This window comes from Eucyclogobius newberryi, unplaced genomic scaffold (assembly GCF_026437365.1).
Source record: "Eucyclogobius newberryi isolate DKJ021-1_F unplaced genomic scaffold, fEucNew1.0.hap1 SCAF_20, whole genome shotgun sequence".
NCBI classification, from domain to species: Eukaryota; Metazoa; Chordata; class Actinopteri; order Gobiiformes; family Gobiidae; genus Eucyclogobius; species Eucyclogobius newberryi.
The window spans coordinates 6,510,708-6,530,899 of record NW_027315835.1 but is presented as its reverse complement, the minus strand read 5'-3'; the positions used below and the strand labels follow the sequence as shown (position 1 = coordinate 6,530,899).

At 46.9% G+C, this 20,192-nt stretch overlaps 3 protein-coding genes across 3 annotated transcripts; 1 reads left to right on the top strand and 2 right to left on the bottom strand.

The window, feature by feature from the left end:
• Positions 1–562: 562 nt before the first annotated feature.
• On the bottom strand, positions 563–9,030 carry acadsb (acyl-CoA dehydrogenase short/branched chain). The gene is made up of 11 exons (XM_072456406.1): positions 8,952–9,030; positions 7,812–7,974; positions 7,376–7,476; positions 6,203–6,409; positions 5,968–6,138; positions 5,288–5,413; positions 4,435–4,527; positions 4,282–4,371; positions 2,726–2,863; positions 2,490–2,589; positions 563–958 (listed from the first exon to the last, which is right to left on the bottom strand). Exons 1-11 carry the CDS (start codon positions 8,982–8,984, stop codon positions 882–884), a joined length of 1,299 nt encoding a protein of 432 aa, XP_072312507.1. The 5' UTR covers positions 8,985–9,030; the 3' UTR covers positions 563–881.
• Positions 9,031–9,798: 768 nt separating this feature from the next.
• Positions 9,799–13,299, top strand: LOC140368922 (zinc finger protein Pegasus-like). The gene is made up of 3 exons (XM_072456089.1): positions 9,799–9,976; positions 11,675–11,863; positions 12,376–13,299. Exons 1-3 carry the CDS (start codon positions 9,826–9,828, stop codon positions 13,218–13,220), a joined length of 1,185 nt encoding a protein of 394 aa, XP_072312190.1. The 5' UTR covers positions 9,799–9,825; the 3' UTR covers positions 13,221–13,299.
• A 208-nt stretch (positions 13,300–13,507) lies between these two features.
• On the bottom strand, positions 13,508–20,190 carry LOC140368706 (L-seryl-tRNA(Sec) kinase). Its single transcript, XM_072455740.1, has 6 exons — positions 19,912–20,190; positions 18,521–18,743; positions 17,112–17,313; positions 16,290–16,365; positions 14,670–14,763; positions 13,508–13,887 (listed from the first exon to the last, which is right to left on the bottom strand). The coding sequence occupies exons 1-6, from the start codon at positions 20,107–20,109 to the stop codon at positions 13,676–13,678; spliced, it is 1,005 nt and encodes a 334-aa protein (XP_072311841.1). The 5' UTR covers positions 20,110–20,190; the 3' UTR covers positions 13,508–13,675.
• Between the last annotated feature and the right edge of the window lie 2 nt (positions 20,191–20,192).

The following is a 20,192-nucleotide window of genomic DNA, read 5'->3' as shown; positions in this document are numbered from 1 at the left end:
TGCTGCCACCTGCTGTTCACACGTGGAACTGACACGACAGGTTCAAAGTGTGAGTGTTTTATTTATGTTTTTACAGAAAATGTCCAAAAACAGACTCAAACTGGACAAAAAAGACAATAAACACAATAAACAGAGAAAGTTATCAAGGCACAAAAAGGTTTTACCACAAAAATAGACTTAAAACTGAAGATGTGAAACTTATTTATAAGATTCATTTATTGATTTATAATTAAGAAACTGTTGCAATTTAAACCTGGTGTTAATTCAGTCAAAGTCCGAGTTTAGTCCCGGTTTAGTTAATGTTATGTGTAAAAACAGCCAAAATGTCTCATATTTGGCACATTTATATCCGAAAAATGTTCTTGCTTTATTCATATTTATTCATAAATCAGACTTAGAATCAGATTTGAACAAATTCTTCTGTTGGATTCATCACAATTTCCACATGAATCTGAGAAATAAACATTAAATATGTGATTGAACTAAATAAAAAACTAAAGTGCTAAACCTCAGTAACATCACAACTAAAAACACTATCACCGACACATGATCCTGGTTTAGACCCGGTTTTAGACCCGGTTTTAGTCCCGGTTTTAGTCCCGGTTTTAGTCCCGGTTTTAGTCCCGGTTTTAGTCCCGGTTTTAGACTCGGTTTAGACTCGGTTTAGTCCCGGTTTAGTCCTGGTCTAAGACAGAACTGGGGCTCAGAAGAATCAGACTTGAAGCAGTTTGAGGACAGGAAACTGCAGCTAACGCCCAAATAAGGCTTAAACTAGGCTCAGGCGGCGTGGGAGGGCATCTGGCCCGCGTGGGTCGGGTTCGGGGATGAAACAGGAAACAGCGGCGGTGTTTAAATGGAGTGCGTCTCGTCTCTTCTCGGACTCAGCGGTCGTACTCTTTGTCGATGAACTTGGCCATGGTCGAGAGCTGCACGTTTGTGGTGCCTTCGTAAATTGTTCCTGTGGAAAAAGAAACGGCGGAAAAATAAACAGGAAGTTCCAGTTTTTGTGCTGTCGAAGTGAGAATATGAAGCAGATCGTGTCTTTTAAAGCGTTTGGGCCTCATTAAACGTCTTTGTGACGTTTAAATATGTGTTTTCAGTGTGTTTGAAGTGCTCGCTGTCGCCCCCTGGAGGAGCTCTCTGACCTGCAGGGGGAGCTCTGACCTGCAGGGGGAGCTCTGACCTGCAGGGGGAGCTCTGACCTGCAGGAGGAGCTCTGACCTGCAGGAGGAGCTCTGACCTGCAGGGGGAGCTCTGACCTGCAGGAGGAGCGCTGACCTGCTGCAGGAGGAGCTCTGACCTGCTGCAGGGGGAGCTCTGACCTGCAGGGGGAGCTCTGACCTGCAGGGGGAGCTCTGACCTGCTGCAGGAGGAGCGCTGACCTGCTGCAGGAGGAGCTCTGACCTGCAGGGGGAGCTCTGACCTGCTGCAGGAGGAGCGCTGACCTGCTGCAGGAGGAGCTCTGACCTGCTGCAGGGGGAGCTCTGACCTGCAGGGGGAGCTCTGACCTGCTGCAGGAGGAGCTCTGACCTGCAGGAGGAGCTCCCTGACCTGCAGGAGGAGGAGCTCTGACCTGCAGGAGGAGGAGCTCTGACCTGCAGGAGGAGCTCCCTGACCTGCAGGAGGAGGAGCTCTGACCTGCAGGAGGAGGAGCTCTGACCTGCAGGAGGAGCTCTGACCTGCAGGAGGAGCTCCCTGACCTGCAGGAGGAGGAGCTCTGACCTGCAGGAGGAGGAGCTCTGACCTGCAGGAGGAGCTCTGACCTGCAGGAGGAGCTCCCTGACCTGCAGGAGGAGGAGCTCTGACCTGCAGGAGGAGGAGCTCTGACCTGCAGGAGGAGCTCCCTGACCTGCAGGAGGAGGAGCTCTGACCTGCAGGAGGAGGAGCTCTGACCTGCAGGAGGAGGAGCTCTGACCTGCAGGAGGAGCTCCCTGACCTGCAGGAGGAGGAGCTCTGACCTGCAGGAGGAGGAGCTCTGACCTGCAGGAGGAGCTCTCTGACCTGCAGGGGGAGCTCTCTGACCTGCAGGAGGAGCTCTGACCTGCAGGGGGAGCTCTGACCTGCAGGAGGAGCTCTCTGACCAGCAGGAGGAGCTCTGACCTGCAGAAGGAGCTCTGACCAGCAGGAGGAGCTCTCTGACCTGCAGGAGGAGCTCTGACCTGCAGGGGGAGCTCTCTGGCCTGCAGGAGGAGCTCTGACCTGCAGGGGGAGCTCTCTGGCCTGCAGGAGGAGCTCTGACCTGCAGGGGGAGCTCTCTGGCCTGCAGGAGGAGCTCTCTGACCTGCAGGGGGAGCTCTGACCTGCAGGAGGAGCTCTCTGACCTGCAGGAAGAGCTCTGACCTGCAGGAAGAGCTCTGACCTGCAGGAGGAGCTCTCTGACCTGCAGGAAGAGCTCTGACCTGCAGGAGGAGCTCTCTGACCTGCAGGGGGAGCTCTCTGACCTGCAGGAGGAGCTCTGACCTGCAGGGGGAGCTCTGTAGTGACCTCACCGATCTTGCAGTCTCTGTAGTATTTCTCGATGGGATAGTCCTTAGTGAAGCCGACTCCGCCCATCCACTCGATGCACTTGGACGTGGTCAACGTCGCCACCTGCAGGACACAACACACACAGAGCTGAGGTCCAGTCTGAGGTCCAGTCTGAGGTCCAGTCTCAGGTCCAGTCTCAGGTCCAGTCTCAGGTCCAGTCTCAGGTCCAGTCTCAGGTCCAGTCTCAGGTCAGTCTCACCTCGGCGCTGAAGTACTTGGCCATACAAGCTTCTTTGATGAAGTCTCGTCCGGCCTCTTTGAGTCGAGCTGCGTTATACGTCAAGAGTCGAGCCGCTTCAATCTGTGTCGCCACGTGAGCGATCTGATGCTGCATGCCCTGCACAACAACAACAACAACAACAACACGTGAGTGATCTGATGCTGCATGCCCTGCACAACAACAACAACAACAACAACACGTGAGTGATCTGATGCTGCATGCCCTGCACAACAACAACAACAACAAGTGAGTAATCTGATGCTGCATGCCCTGCACAACAACAACATCACCACCAACATAACGACAACAACATCAACAACACCAACAAAAATGTCAACAACACACACACACACACCACCACCACCACCACCACCACCACCACCACCAACAACATCAACAACACACAACATCAAAAACACACGTTAAAAAAAACGACAACAACAACGTCAACAACACACACACGCACAACATCAACACACAACAACAACGTCAACAACCCACAACAATGTCAAAAACAACAACAAAAACAACAACAACAACGTCAACAACACACACACAACAACGTCAACACACAACATCAACAACACACAACAATGTAAAAAACAAAAATGACAACACACAACAACGTCAACACACAACAACAATGTCAACAACACACACACCACCACCACCAACAATGTCAACACACAACAACAACAACAAACAAAATCAAAAACACACAACGTAAAAAAAACAAAGACAACAACAACGTCAACAACACACACACGCACAACAACGTCAACACACAACAACGTCAACAACCCACAACAATGTCAAAAATAACTAAAAACGACGACAACACACGCACAACAACAACATCAACAACACACAACAATGTAAAAAACGAAAAGGACAACAAAACAACAATGTCAACAACAACGTCAACAACACACAAAAACAATGTCAACAACAACGTCAACAACACACAACATCAACAACTTCAAAAACAAAAATGACAACGTCAACAACACACGCACAACAACAACATCAACAACAACGTCAACAACACACACACAACATCAACAACACACACACACAACGTCAACAACACACACGCACGCACAACAACGTCAACAACACACACGCACGCACAACAACGTCAACAACAACATCAATCTATCATTGTAGAGTCAAAAAAGTAGTTTATTTTCTGTCAATTCTGCATAAACTCTGAATGGAATGAGCGTCCCTGGTGTGATGTCACTTCCTGTCATACTTCTACACACATTTTCCCACTTTTCTCCACAATCGGACGTTCGATCGGCGTCAAACTAACATTTATATTTACAACATTGACAAACACGCCAGATAGTTAAAATTAGAAAATGGTAAAAACCTGTCGCACGCCCCGTTAAAAACATTACAGAAGTGACTCGACGTACTCGTTACAGTTTAATTGTGAATACTTGGAACGCTTTCACATGAAGTTGGATTATATTAAGTGTAAAAACTGATTCAAAACGTGTTTGCTTGCGGTTTTAGGGCCCGTTTCTCACTTGGAAGTCGAAAATGCGCTTGCCGAACTGCACCCTCTGCCTGGTGTAGGGGACGGCGTGGTCGAAGCAGCCCTGCGCCAAACCCAGCATCTGATCCGGGGGGAAAACAGGTCAAAAACGGGTCAAAAACACGCAGAATGGCGAGCGTTTCACCTGCGCCGAGATCCCGATGCGGCCCTCGTTCAGCATCCCGATGGCGTATTTGTACCCTTGGCCAATCTCGCCCAAAATGTTCTTCTCAGGGACCTGCAAAAGTAAAGGAAAAGCTATGGATCACATTTTAACATTTTCATGTCATAAAATCAGACAAATAATAAAACCCTATTACCATATTAGTCATGGTAAATTCTGCAAGGCATTTATTTTACATTTACATTTAATTTACGTAAATTTTACATTTTATTTATATATTTATATATATTTAATTTACATTCAATTTACATTTATTCTACAATTTATTTTACATTTTATTAATATTTAACTTACATTTTATTTATATTTAATTTACATTCAATCTACATTCATTCTACATTTTATTTTACATTTTATTTAATTCAAATTTATTTTACATTTTATTCAACTTTTATTTAGTTATTTTAAATTTATTTTACATGCCAATCCAAACTAGCAAGGTTTCTTTTGATTATTTAATTAAAAAACATCAAATTTACTTTTTAACAATATTTAGAGTAAAAATATTTTTGGATAAAAAAATGTGTCTTTTTGAAGTACTTCCTGTCCTGTTTTCTCAGCTCAGAGCAGGTTTTAGAGTGTTTAGTTCACAGAAAACCATCATCTGATGAATACGATGATATAATAAATTAACTCTCAGCCCTAATATTTAATGCAGATTGAGCTTTCTGTAATATTATAATGTTCATTTCAATTAATAAAACCGTATCATTCCAGACAGAGCTCAATTCTTTAACATTATTTTAGTTGTCGACTGTTTAACCATTATATCTATTGAACATTGAGACTTTTTAAATATGTTCTATATATTCACCTTCACGTTGTCGAAGTTGAGCGGGCACGTGGACGACGCCCTCAGCCCGAGCTTGTTCTCCTTTTTACAGATCTCCAGCCCGTCTGCGTCTCTGTCCACCAGGAAACACGTGATGCCTCTGTAGCCCTGAGGAGCACAGCACCGTCACTCTGGAGTCTGTGCGCCTTCTGTGTTTTCTTTGGAGGTCTTCTTTCTTTATTTCATTTCTATGACTTATTTATTTTTCGTCTGATTCTTTCGAATCTTTCGAATCTTTCGAATGTGTACCCTATTTTCTAGACTATAAGACGCACATTTTTTCATAGTTTTGGCCGGGGTGAGACTTATACTCCAGAGCGACTTATATGTGATATTATTCATTATTTTCACACTAACAACCACAAGAGGGCGCTCTAGGCTCTAAGCGACGCAGAAGAAGAATCTGCTCTTCCTCTGGAGTTTGTGGAGTTGTTTAGAAGTGACACAGAGGAAGAAGAATTCAATGGATTTAGTGATTTGGGGTAAAACTGATGCTTTGCTAAACTTGTTAGCATGTTCTTTATGCTATAGTTATCTGAATAACTGTTCATATGTTACGTTAACATACCAGACACTTACCACAGTTATGTCTGTGCCTCATGTAGCTGACGGTGTTAGCGTTAGCATACGTACACTCATAGACAATGTTCTGTGACACTCACGGCGGACGGGTCGACGTTGGCCATCACCAGGAACACCCCGGCGTGCTCCGCGTTGCTGATCCACAGTTTGGAGCCGTTGATGACGTAGTGATCGCCGCGTTTCTCCGCTCGGGTTTTCAGGGCGAAGGCGTCGCTCCCGGACTCGGCTTCGGACAGACAGAAGCTGCCGACCTGCGGGGGGCGAGGGGAAGTGAGCTCGGGACGCGGCCACGTCAAAGTGAAGTGTGTGACGCACCATGTCCGTGGAGAGGCGGCTGAGGTAGCGGTCCTTCTGCTCCGGCGTGCCCAGTTTGGACAGCAGCGTGTTGATGAGCGTGTTCTGGATGTCGCAGAGCACGGCCACGGACGGGTCCACTTTGGCCAGCTCCTCGATCACCAGGATGGAGGCGAAGAAGGTGGAGCCGGTGCCGCCGAACTCGGGGTCGATCTCGATGCCCATCAACTGCGGGCAAGAGAGACTCCAGTCTGAAGGGTTCAAAGGTCAACCACGTACTGAGCAGCAGCGATTAAGCGACTCAACGTGACGGATCTTTTGAGCTTCATAATCAGCGTCTCAACAGACTAAACAAGACTTTTAAAAAAAATATATATATATATTTGTCTTTATTATTATTATTATTCATTTGAATTATTATATTTTTTACAATTATTATTTTTTTAACAATTATTTATTTGAATTTTTTTTTTTTTACAATTATTATATATATTTTTTTAACAATTATTATTATTTATTTAATTTTGTCATACTGTCATAATCATGTGCAATAATGTCATAATCATATGCAAAACAATCATGATCATGTGCAATAATGTCATAATCATGTGCAATGTCATAATCATATGCAAAACTATCAATCATGTGCAATAATCATGTGCAATACTGTCATAATCATGTGCAATAATCATGTGCAAAACCATCATAATCATGTGCAATACTGTCATAATTATGTGCAATATAGTTAAAGAACGTCAATATTTTCTGTCCATATAACAGCTGCAAATATTATTTTTTTTAACGTTATCGCTCTTTTTTTTTTTATTCAATATACTTCAGTGCCTACTCTGTGTTGCAACATTGGAATTTTCTCATTGTGGGACAAATAAAGGTTATCTTATATTACAGGTTTATTTGTTTGATAACGCATTTAAAACCAATAGAAAATACTCATTATCTGGACAATATTTTATCTGTGAAATGTCGTTTTACATATTAAAATATTACCATTATTTTAAAGTTTATATTTTTTTTACATTTTCACCTTTAATTGGCACTAAAAAATAATCTATAGATATGATACATTTGCTCACCTCGGCACTGTTATTACTGTGTTTGAGTTCAAATGTGGTTGGATCAGACAAAGCTCTTCAGTGTAATGTTCCGCAGTGGCTTTACGGCGTTTGCACTTACTCCTTGTTCAAACAGCGACTGGATGACCTCCTCGTCCATGTGAGAGCACTCGTCCATGGACGACACCAACGGAGCGATGCGTTCCTGAGCGTATTTCCTGACTGACAACGGAACATAATACAAAACGTTCAATTGTAACCGTGACGACGAAGGTTTAACATCAGAAAATCACAAAATATAAATCACTCTGATGTGAGTCATAACAGAGTCTGGTTTAAAGATGATTCATATTGTATTGTTTGATATAATTGTATTTACAGATACATTTCAATATATTGCATTGCCACAAATGTACGTTTTATGAAGTTTAAAGGATATACTGTACTTATATAATGCACTTTTCTTATATTATGAATTATTATTAAGTATTATAATTATTTGTAAAATTATTGAGTATTATTATTATTATTATTATGTATTCTTCTTCTTGTCTGACCTGCGTCCCTCATCATGGCCTCCTCCTCGGAGAACGTCTGCAGAGGAGGAAACGACACGGCGCTGGTTTGGTCCTGGTCCAGGTCCAGAGCTGAACTGGTGGATCTGAGTCTCCATCGCCCACTCTGCACCGCTCTGAGGGGAGACGAAAGAAGTCTGCAAGACTGTGGAGGAGAGAGGGAGAGAGGGAGGGAGGGAGGGAGAGGGAGGGAGAGGGAGGGAGGAGAGAGGGAGGAGAGAGGGAGGGAGGAGAGGAGGGAGAGAGGAGGGAGGAGAGAGGGAGGGAGATAGAGGGAGGAGAGGAGGGAGAGGGAGGAGAGAGGGAGGAGGTAGGAGGGAGAGAGGGAGGAGAGAGAGAGGGAGAGAGGGGGAGGGGAGGGGGGAGAGAGGGGGAGGGGAGGGAGGAGAGAGAGAGGGAAGGAAGGAGAAGAAAAAACAAGGATTACATTGACTGGACATAATTTTAAAACATTAAAATCTGTTGTCATTTCTTGGCCTTTTTTGGTGTATTTGACTCAAATGTTTCTGTGACGCGCTTATTTAATATAAGATAAGATATTCCTTTATTGTCCCACATGGGGAAATTTAATTGATGCAACGCAGGAAGATACAGAGGTAGATACAGAAGAACAGAGAAAGGAAACATGCAATATTAGACACATTCACTGTTTTGAAGATTAAATTAGTGCGTTTTATTTTTAACTACGAACAACTGTTGTGAACACGTGGATGTACAACTGGACAACTGTATGTAAATCGTACATTAATAAATAGTTGTAATTTTAAGGAAAAGAGGGGACTTTACTCACTTTACTTAGGAGTTATCATTATTTTTCTGATCTAATTACAATCCTGACCAAAACATGGACACGAATCTGGAACATGATACTCGTGGAAGGCTCGAATATGAATATAATCTAACATAAACATTGTAGTAGATATGTATTATGTTTGAACCGACTTGATAAATGGAGCTGCAAAACAGAAGCTCACTGACAGCTAGCTTAGCATTAGCAACACACGTCATTTCAAGGCAAGGTTACCGTGGTTTTGCAAGCGCACAACGTCAAACAAAACCGGACATACCTCACGAAATAATACACAAACTTAAGTTAAGAAGTAGATTGGATTCGTGCGTTACCCTTGACAACGTCCTGACCAAAGAAGAAGCCATGGCGAGAGTTACAAAACTGTTTACATGCGCGAGAGAGCCGCGTTCACGTTCCCTTGGCCATTTACACCTTCAGCGCCGAACAAATCAATTTATACTTCAAAACAACTAAAAATATAAAAAAAATACAACTTGCTAACATATAATCACCATCGCATCAATTGTGCGGTTATTTGTATTTTTTAATCTTAAAACGTGCAAAGAAATGAGTTTGTATTCCGCGGTGACGAATATCTCCGACGGGACCCAAATGCAACGAACCACGTGACTCGGAACCAGAAGTCGCTCGGTTCCGCGGGTCTCGTCACCTAGCAACAGCGGAACGTTTGTACATTTTTAATCGCGTTTTACGCACAGAGTCGCGTTTTTCAGGGGGCGGATGGTGAGCTACGACACCGCGACAGGTCCGTGGACAATGCGGTGACGCGAGGGCTTGTTTTGGGCTGTGATTCCGAGGCACGAAGCTAATGCTAAAGCTAATGCTAAAGCTACTGCATTGACAGCTGTAGTACAGGCTAAAGACCACTGTGGATTCTCTTCACGCGGTAAGTGCGGCGGCCATCTTGTGATTGTAAAAAACAACAATATGACCCGGAAAATCATTAATAAAGGGGTTAATTGAATAATAATGAAGAGATTAGTGGTTCTATTAAATCATCTGTCAGGACATGTTTCTCTGCTTTTAAAAAAATGTGACGATTCAATGTGATAATTCAATAACACTGGTCTGTATTTACTATGGCGACGCGTTCTCTAGTGTTGTATACGCCCTGACGCTACAATGAAACAGACATGCCGTTTTATTTGCTGCTTGTTGTTTACTAGTTTGTTGACGAGGACAACAATGGAGGGCATCAAGACGGAGCCGGTGGATTTCGTGAAGGAGTTCCAGGAGTATCTGAGCCAGCAGACCCAGCATGTCAACATGATCTCTGGCTCGGTGTGCCGGGAGAAGGAGGCGGCCGCGGAGCAGATGTACCCGCCCAGCATGCACGGTCAGGGGGGCTTAAGAACCACACCCATCACCCCAACATGCACGGTCAGGGGGGCTTAAGAACCACACCCATCACCCCAGCATGCACGGTCAGGGGGGCTTAAGAACCACACCCATCACCCCAACATGCACGGTCAGGGGGGCTTTAGAACCACACCCATCACCCCAACATGCACAGTCAGGGGGGCTTAAGAACCACACCCATCACCCCAACATGCACGGTCATGGGGGGCTTAAGAACCACACCCATCACCCCAACATGCACGGTCATGGGGGCTTAAGAACCACACCCATCACCCCAACATGCACAGTCATGGGGGGCTTTAGAACCACACCCATCACCCCAACATGCACGGTCAGGGGGGCTTAAGAACCACACCCATCACCCCAACATGCACGGTCAGGGGGGCTTAAGAACCACACCCATCACCCCAACATGCACAGTCGGGGGGGCTTAAGAACCACACCCATCACCCCAACATGCACAGTCAGGGGGGCTTAAGAACCACACCCATCACCCCAGCATGCACGGTCAGGGGGGCTTAAGAACCACACCCATCACCCCAACATGCACGGTCAGGGGGGCTTTAGAACCACACCCATCACCCCAACATGCACGGTCAGGGGGGCTTAAGAACCACACCCATCACCCCAACATGCACAGTCAGGGGGGCTTAAGAACCACACCCATCACCCCAACATGCACGGTCAGGGGGGCTTTAGAACCACACCCATCACCCCAACATGCACAGTCAGGGGGGCTTAAGAACCACACCCATCACCCCAACATGCACGGTCAGGGGGGCTTAAGAACCACACCCATCACCCCAACATGCACAGTCGGGGGGGCTTAAGAACCACACCCATCACCCCAACATGCACGGTCAGGGGGGCTTAAGAACCACACCCATCACCCCAACATGCACAGTCGGGGGGGCTTAAGAACCACACCCATCACCCCAACATGCACAGTCAGGGGGGCTTAAGAACCACACCCATCACCCCAACATGCACAGTCAGGGGGGCTTAAGAACCACACCCATCAACACGTGGGAGGAACAATATCCTTTTAATTTCTGGTTTATGATGTCGTCAGTATGTGAAATCTAATGCTTTTCTGTCTGATCTGACAATATAACATCAGGCAAAAAAAAATGCTATAATTTGACATGAAAAGGGTAAAAATACTGATTAAAACATTAAATTTAAACATAGGATGCGACTTCCTAGTGTGCAAACATTGTGTGAGTAAAATTAAACATCATATTTAAGTGAAAAACTAAGTGAAGGTTTGGTTGTAAGTATTTTTCAGTTATTTAATTGGGATTGTAAAGATTTGCAAAAAGAATAATGCAGTTCTCTTGAGTTTTCGGACCGACAGATGCATTTAATCAGCTTTGTTTCATATAAATATAGATATTCTTTGTACTTTTCCGTTTGCAAAGTTGTTATTGAGTGAATTTACACAATCTTATGATCTTTTGTTGTCAGATTATGGACATTTGTAATCGTTTTGGGAACTATTCCAGCACTTACGGGTTTCTTTGGTCGACTATTTAACACAACGTATTCCAAAAGCGACTCTGTGCGTACGCAAAAGTGACTCTTCCGTCCTTAGTGGCTCATCAATGTCTTCGTCCATTTTATCAGTGAAAAGGCAAAGTCTGTGTTGTGTTTTCAAAGTGGTTTCCCCCCGTAGAGCCCCAGGCCGCGGCCCAGAGCCCGGCGGACCCCTCGCCCTCGGACGTGGGCCTGTCGCTGGGCGAGGCCCCGGAGCTGCAGGTGGACGGGCTGGAGCGGACGAGCGACGGGAAGTACAAGTGCAACTACTGCAGCTACAGCAACAAGGGCATGGCGCGCCTCATCGAGCACATACGCATTCACACAGGTCAGTGCGCACGGAGGGGGCGGGGCCTTTTCGAGCGCTAAAGGGGGTGTGGCGGGGGTTTACCACGTTCTAATTCTGACTTTATCTGGTGTATTTATATCTGTTGGACATATAAATGATAGAAAACAGAGAAAACGTTGAAAAATCAGAGAGTACCTGACTAAAGTGAAGTATAATCAGAGAGTACATGTCTAAAGTGAAGTATAATCAGAGAGTACCTGACTAAAGTGAAGTATAATCAGAGAGTACCTGTCTAAAGTGAAGTATAATCAGAGAGTACCTGTCTAAAGTGAAGTATAATCAGAGAGTACCTGTCTAAAGTGAAGTATAATCAGAGAGTACCTGTCTAAAGTGAAGTATAATCAGAGAGTACCTGTCTAAAGTGAAGTATAATCAGAGAGTACCTGTCTAAAGTGAAGTATAATCAGAGAGTACCTGACTAAAGTGAAGTATAATCAGAGAGTACCTGACTAAAGTGAAGTATAATCAGAGAGTACCTGGTGTTCCTTCAGGAGAGAAGCCTCACCGGTGCCAGCTGTGCCCGTTCGCCTCTGCGTATGAGCGCCACCTGGAGGCCCACATGCGCTCGCACACCGGGGAGAAGCCGTACAAGTGCGACCAGTGCGCCTTCCGCTGCAGCGACCGCAGCAACCTGTCCCACCACCGGAGGCGCCGCCACAAGCTGCTGCCGCCCCGCGTGCCCCGCCTCCCGCCGTTCAATGCCAAGCGGCTGCACGGCGCGCTGCAGAAGCGGCAGAGCGCGCTCGGGTACGCACGCAGGCTCGTCCTCAACTTCAACCCGGCCCAAGCGCAAAAGCCCGATTACCTGAGCGAGGCGGCGACCCGGCACGACTTCAGGACCGTCCCGGCCAGTTTGGACGAAAGCCGAGCGTGTTTGCCGTTCATGAGCCCCCTGGACCAGCTGTCCACGCTGGCGGCGGGTCAGCCGTCCGACCCGACGCCCGACTCCAGCGAGAACGTGACCGATGAGAAGCCCATCATCATCCAGCATATTGCGAGCCACGCCCAGTGCAGCAGCAGTAGCCGCCGGGCGTCGCCGAGCCCCGCCTCGCCCGGCTGCAGCCCCACCCCCGGCGTCAGCTTCGAGAGCGGCGCCAGCAGCCCGACGGCGGCCGCGCGCCACCAGGGGACCGGGCACACGTGCGTCCACTGCCACGTCCAGTTCGCCGACAACATCCTGTACACCATCCACATGGGTTGCCACGGCTACGAGCGGCCGTTCCAGTGCAACGTGTGCGGGCATCTGTGCAGGGACAAGTACGACTTCGCCTGCCACTTCGCCCGCGGGCAGCACAAAGACCGAGAGGCTTTTATTCACTCAAATGTGGGAGAATGAAACAGGATCATCTGCTGTAGAAGCAGAAGTTTGACTAGAACTGGGTCTTTTTGGATCAACAGTTCACTGGACGATTCACATGAAAAGACCTTTTATAACAACGACAGCGGAATTATTACATCAACTGTTTCTATTATACAACTATTTATCAATAATGCACTTTTTTTGTACATATTCTTTATCTCGGAGCCGCCAGTCGCCACATTTCAACACTTATTTGGTTAAAATTGTATTTAAAAATCAATAATAAATATGGACCGTTACTTTTATTTGTTTTACATTTTTAACATTTATTTTCAGCTTGTAAAATATGAAGGATTCAAAATGTCTGAACAATGCAACACACGACCTTCACGTCCAGTGGAAACAGACAGAAAAGTCACTGTAAATGTATTTAAACTGTATAAAACATCACGTTCTGTTATTCATAAAGCGCTCTTAAACTTGGTCTGGATTCACCTTTTATTCTCTAAAGTCTTAAACAGAACGTCCTCTTTCTGTCGGTCAAAGACCTGCACGGCCGTCGCTGCGTCTCGCTCGGCGCTTTCCGTGTCGGAGCGGGAAACGTCCCGGAGCAAGCGGCTTTTGAAATCCCGGAGAGAGTTGGACTTGAGCTGGTTCAGTTCAGACGCCAGCGAGGCCACGCCCACCGACGGGAGCCCAGCGTCTGGAGGTTAAAGAGGAAACTGTTACTGATGACACGTGTTTAAGACGTCACACGGTCACAGAGGGAGGAGCTGAGCGTCACAGAGGGAGGAGCTGCAGTCGCAGAGGGAGGAGCTGAGCATCACAGAGGGAGGAGCTGAGCGTCAGAGGGAGGAGCTGCAGTCACAAAGGGAGGAGCTGCAGTCAGAGGGAGGAGCCACAGTCACAGGGAGGAGCCACAGTCACAGAGGAAGGAGCTGCAGTCACAGAGGGAGGAGCCGAGCGTCACAGAGGGAGGAGCCGAGCGTCACAGAGGGAGGAGCCGAGCGTCAGAGGGAGGAGCTGCAGTCACAGAGGGAGGAGCCGAGCGTCAGAGGGAGGAGCTGCAGTCACAGAGGGAGGAGCTGCAGTCAGAGGGAGGAGCCAAGCGTCACAGAGGGAGGAGCTGCAGTCACAGAGGGAGGAGCTGCAGTCACAGAGGGAGGAGCTGCAGTCACAGAGGGAGGAGCTGCAGTCACAGAGGGAGGAGCTGCAGTCACAGAGGGAGGAGCTGCAGTCACAGAGGGAGGAGCTGAGCGTCTGGAGGTTAAAGAGGAAACTTACTAAAACAACATACAACAAAATACAACAAAACCCATGACAAAAAATGACAAAACTATATGGTGTCCAGGCCCTGGTAAACTGGGGTTGTCATGACGCTGAATAAGCCTGAGTGCAGAGGTCAAAGGTCGTGTATGACTCTGCACAGTAAACGACAGAAAACTTAAAACGTCATAAAAACATTGAAATGAGTAAATGTCAAACCTCGAGCCGACTTCACAGCGTCAGAGATGAGCTTTCGACAGGCCTGATCTGCCCGATGCACCGCACTGTGGGCACATGCCACCCTGTCATCCTCCTGAAGAACACCAGGAGAACATGAGAACAGCATGAGAACAGCACGAGAACAGCACGAGAAGAACACGAGAACAGCACGAGAACAGCACGAGAACAGCACGAGAACAGCATGAGAACATGAGAGCATCATGAGAACAGCATGAGGACAGCATGAGAACAGCATGAGAACAGCACGAGAACAGCACGAGAAGAACACGAGAAGAACACGAGAACAGCACGAGAACATGAGAGCATCATGAGAACAGCATGAGGACAGCATGAGGACAGCATGAGAACAGCATGAGAACAGCACGAGAAGAACACGAGAACATGAGAGCATCATGAGAGCATCATGAGAACAGCATGAGGACAGCATGAGAACAGCACGAGAAGAACACGAGAACAGCACGAGAAGAACACGAGAACAGCACGAGAACAGCATGAGAACATGAGAGCATCATGAGAACAGCATGAGAACAGCATGAGGACAGCATGAGGACAGCATGAGGACAGCATGAGAACAGCACGAGAACATGAGAACAGCACGAGAACATGAGAACAGCACGAGAACATGAGAACAGCATGAGAACAGCAAGAGAAGAACACGAGAACAGCACGAGAACAGCATGAGAACATGAGAGCATCATGAGAGCATCATGAGAACAGCATGAGGACAGCATGAGGACAGCATGAGGACAGCATGAGAACAGCACGAGAACAGCACGAGAACAGCACGAGAAGAACACGAGAACAGCACGAGAAGAACACGAGAACAGCACGAGAACAGCATGAGAACATGAGAGCATCATGAGAACAGCATGAGAACAGCATGAGGACAGCACGAGAACAGCATGAGAACAGCACGAGAACAGCACGAGAAGAACACGAGAACAGCACGAGAAGAACACGAGAACAGCACGAGAACAGCATGAGAACATGAGAGCATCATGAGAACAGCATGAGAACAGCATGAGGACAGCATGAGGACAGCATGAGAACAGCATGAGAACAGCATGAGAACAGCATGAGAACAGCACGAGAACATGAGAACAGCACGAGAACATGAGAACAGCACGAGAACATGAGAACAGCACGAGAACATGAGAACAGCATGAGAACAGCATGAGAACAGCATGAGAACAGCATGAGAACAGCATGAGAACAGCATGAGAACAACATGAGAACAGCAGAACAGCATAAGAACAGCATGAGAACAGCACGAGAACAGCACGAGAACAGCACGAGAACAGCACGAGAACAGCACGAGAACATGAGAACAGCATGAGAACAGCATGAGAACAGCATGAGAACATGAGAACAGCATGAGAACAGCATGAGAACAGCATGAGAACAGCATGAGAACAGCATGAGAACAGCATGAGAACATGAGAACAGCATGAGAACATGAGAACAGCATGAGAACAGCATGAGAACAGCATGAGAACAGCATGAGAACATGAGAACAGCATGAGAACAGCATGAGAACAGCATGAGAACAGCATGAGAACAGCATGAGAACAGCGTAACTTGTATTTGAGCAGAACTTGCCTTTTGTTCCGTGTCGTCTTGGACGGGTCTCAGTGGATTCTTCAGCGCAAACGAGATCAGATCCAGAACCTTCTGACTGAAAGAAGTCACAGTATAAGTACACAGTATAAGTACACAGTATAAGTACACAGTATAACAGTACACAGTATAACAGTATAAGTACACAGTATAAGTACACAGTATAAGTACACAGTATAAGTACACAGTATAACAGTATAAGTACACAGTATAAGTACACAGTATAAGTACACAGTATAACAGTACAGAGTATAACAGTATAAGTACACAGTATAAGTACACAGTATAAGTACACAGTATAACAGTACACAGTATAACAGTATAAGTACACAGTATAAGTACACAGTATAACAGTACACAGTATAACAGTATAAGTACACAGTATAAGTACACAGTATAACAGTACACAGTATAACAGTACACAGTATAACAGTATAAGTACACAGTATAAGTAACTAGAATATAACTGGAGAAACTGGGATTTCACAAAATAGAAAAATCCAGCTGGTTCAGTCACAGTAAATCCACTCAGACACGTGTGATATTAAAGCTCAGTTTAAACACATTTAATATTGTATTTGAAATCAATTGTTTATTTAATCAAGATTATGATGACACTTTTTTTCTTGGATAAGAATTTATATATTAATGACTTTAGCACAAATTATACTTTTGTGAATCTCCATGGCTAGAAATGTGTATTTTTCCGTTTTTTGAAATAGAAAAACAAAACTAACTGACATTTCGACCTTCTAAAATTCAAAATTGTTAATTATTTTGTGTTTGGATCTGGTGTTCTCTCACATGTCGGCGGCGTCGAGCGCGCCTGCCGTGTCCAGCGCGACGCTGTTCTCCTCCCAGGCGTTCCTCCGACCGTCCGGCGGCTGGAGGCGGCGCTCCATCTCCTCCATCACGGCGCGCGGGATCGGCTCCGCCCTCTTTTGGTTCCTACGGATACACGTCTCCAGGTCGCAGCGGAGGAAGAGCTGACAGAAGCCCAGCGAGTCTGAGGAAAACAACAGGCGGCTTAACGGGGAGCATAAACACGTCTGAGGCCTCAGAACTGTTGCCATGGACACGATAGATGGATACTTCTGGAACATACTCCAGGCAGCCACACAAAATAACATCTACGATCAGGGACTGGATTTAAAAATGGACAAATTTGGACGTTTGGTTGGGCTTAAATTCCTTTAGTTTCACTTTTGATGGAGGACAGAACGGCGGACAGAATGGTAGACAGAATGGTGGACAGAACGGCGGACAGAATGGTGGACAGAACGGCGGACAGAATGGTGGACAGAACGGCGGACAGAACGGCGGACAGAACGGAGGACAGAACGGCAGACAGAACGGCGGACAGAACGGCGGACAGAACGGCGGACAGAACGGAGGACAGAACGGAGGACAGAACGGAGGACAGAGCGGCGGACAGAACGGAGGACAGAGCGGCGGACAGAACGGAGGACAGAATGGCGGACAGAACGGCGGACAGAACGGCGGACAGAACGGCGGACAGAATGGAGGACAGAACGGAGGACAGAACGGAGGACAGAACGGCGGACAGAACGGCGGACAGAACGGCGGACAGAATGGCGGACAGAACGGAGGACAGAACGGAGGACAGAACGGAGGACAGAACGGAGGACAGAGCGGCGGACAGAACGGAGGACAGAGCGGCGGACAGAACGGAGGACAGAATGGCGGACAGAACGGCGGACAGAACGGCGGACAGAATGGAGGACAGAACGGAGGACAGAACGGAGGACAGAACGGCGGACAGAACGGCGGACAGAACGGCGGACAGAATGGCGGACAGAACGGAGGACAGAATGGCGGACAGAACGGCGGACAGAACGGCGGACAGAACGGAGGACAGAACGGCGGACAGAACGGCGGACAGAACGGCGGACAGAACGGAGGACAGAACGGCGGACAGAACGGCGGACAGAACGGCGGACAGAATGGAGGACAGAATGGAGGACAGAATGGCGGACAGAACAGCGGACAGAACGGCGGACAGAATGGCGGACAGAACGGAGGACAGAATGGAGGACAGAACAGCGGACAGAACGGCGGACAGAATGGCGGACAGAACGGAGGACAGAATGGAGGACAGAATGGCGGACAGAACGGCGGACAGAATGGAGGACAGAATGGCGGACAGAACGGCGTTGCGGTCAAACGCTCCGGCGGCGTGTTTTCGGCCTCACGTTTCCTGGCGAGCTGGTGCACCTCGTATCTCATGCTGCGGTAGTAGAAGTTGTCGTCGAGGAGCAGCACCGCGGGGGCCGGTTCAGGCGACGACGCGTTGCTTCCCAGGACGTCCCGGACACGCCTTTGCCACGCCTCTTTGTCGCCGTCGCCGCTCGTCCCGCACACAAAGTCCTCCACGCACCCCAGCACGGCCCGGCGATGTCGCTTCCACGCCGTGTGCTGGAGAAAAGACCGGGATTTAACGACCGCGAACGTCCATCGTGCAACGCAAATGACAGTAAATTACCGTATTTTCCGCACTATAAGCGAAACAAAACGCACACAAAATCGCTTCGAGGTGAGTAAGCACAGGCACAATTCATCCGTATATAAGACACACTGGATTATAAGGCGTTTTTTGAGAAAATTAAAGGCTTTTAAGTGCGCCTTATAGTGCGGAAAATACGGTAAACTTTGAGCGTCATTTGTGAACGCGATTTCACTGGAGAAACTCGGATTAACCTCAGAAAAATCACAAAATATTCAAAGCAAAAGGTGATTTTGTAAAAGGAAAAGCACTCGGACACATTATTAGTTTATTTAAGAGGAGATTATGACAGACACGAGGCATTTTCCATGAAGATTTAAAGATTTTACGGAGCTCAAACGGACAGGAATGTTGACCGCACAAGTTTATCATTTTATTTACAGATGAATTACATATTTTAGAGCGGATTCAGGTTGTCGTGATGCTCGTATGATCTGTCGAAATGTGTGATAAAGACTTAAAACTATTAGTATTTAGGATTCGGGGGCTTTATTTCACCACAAATGCAAAAAGTGTCCGTCAAAATCTCATATTAAACAAACAAATAATGTCAAATCAAATCGTGAATGTGTTTAATCAAGCTCAGATTATTGTGAGAATTAATATTATTAATTTTCCTTCATTCTTTTACATCACTGTTCCATTATCACGTGACCAGCTTTATGGAATTAAACTTTCTGAATGCAAAAGTACAATTATTGTGACATAAACAGCCGGATAAAACCGTTTTTTTCTGGCAAACAAATTGAAATTGAAATTAGTTTAGCTCAAAAATTGTCACGATTATTGGTTTTTAGTCCTTTTAATTAATGTTGTGACTAAAATTATTGTTAATCGTGATAATTCAGGTCACAGTATAATCGTAAGGACTAAAAATGAATAATCGTGACAGTTGTAGAAGCAAAATTAACTGTTTTGATCAATTTATCGTCCAAAAAAATGAACCGAAATGTAAATATTATTCTTTATCTGTCTGTTTTATTTAAAGACATCAGAATACTTAAACACTTGTACATGCAGTGTCTTAAATACTTCTTAAATACTTTGTGTGGAAGTACGACACGTCCACGGTCCACGCACCTCCCCCGGCTCCTCCTCTCGCTCATGCCGGGACACGAACGCCTCCTCCGGGATCAGCTCGTCGTAGTTCACCGCCGCGGACCTCCAGCCGAGCTCCGCCGCGGGTCCACGGAGCTCCCGGGCCAGCGTGGACTTCCCCGCGGCCGGCAAGCCGCACAGGACCACCAGGCAGACCCCCGAGTCACGCGCCGAGGCCATCGGGGCGTTTCACCGGGAAAAGAAGAGCATCGTGTTAACGGGAGCGCGGGGGACGGGGCCGCGGGGAACCGGGAGTCAGGACT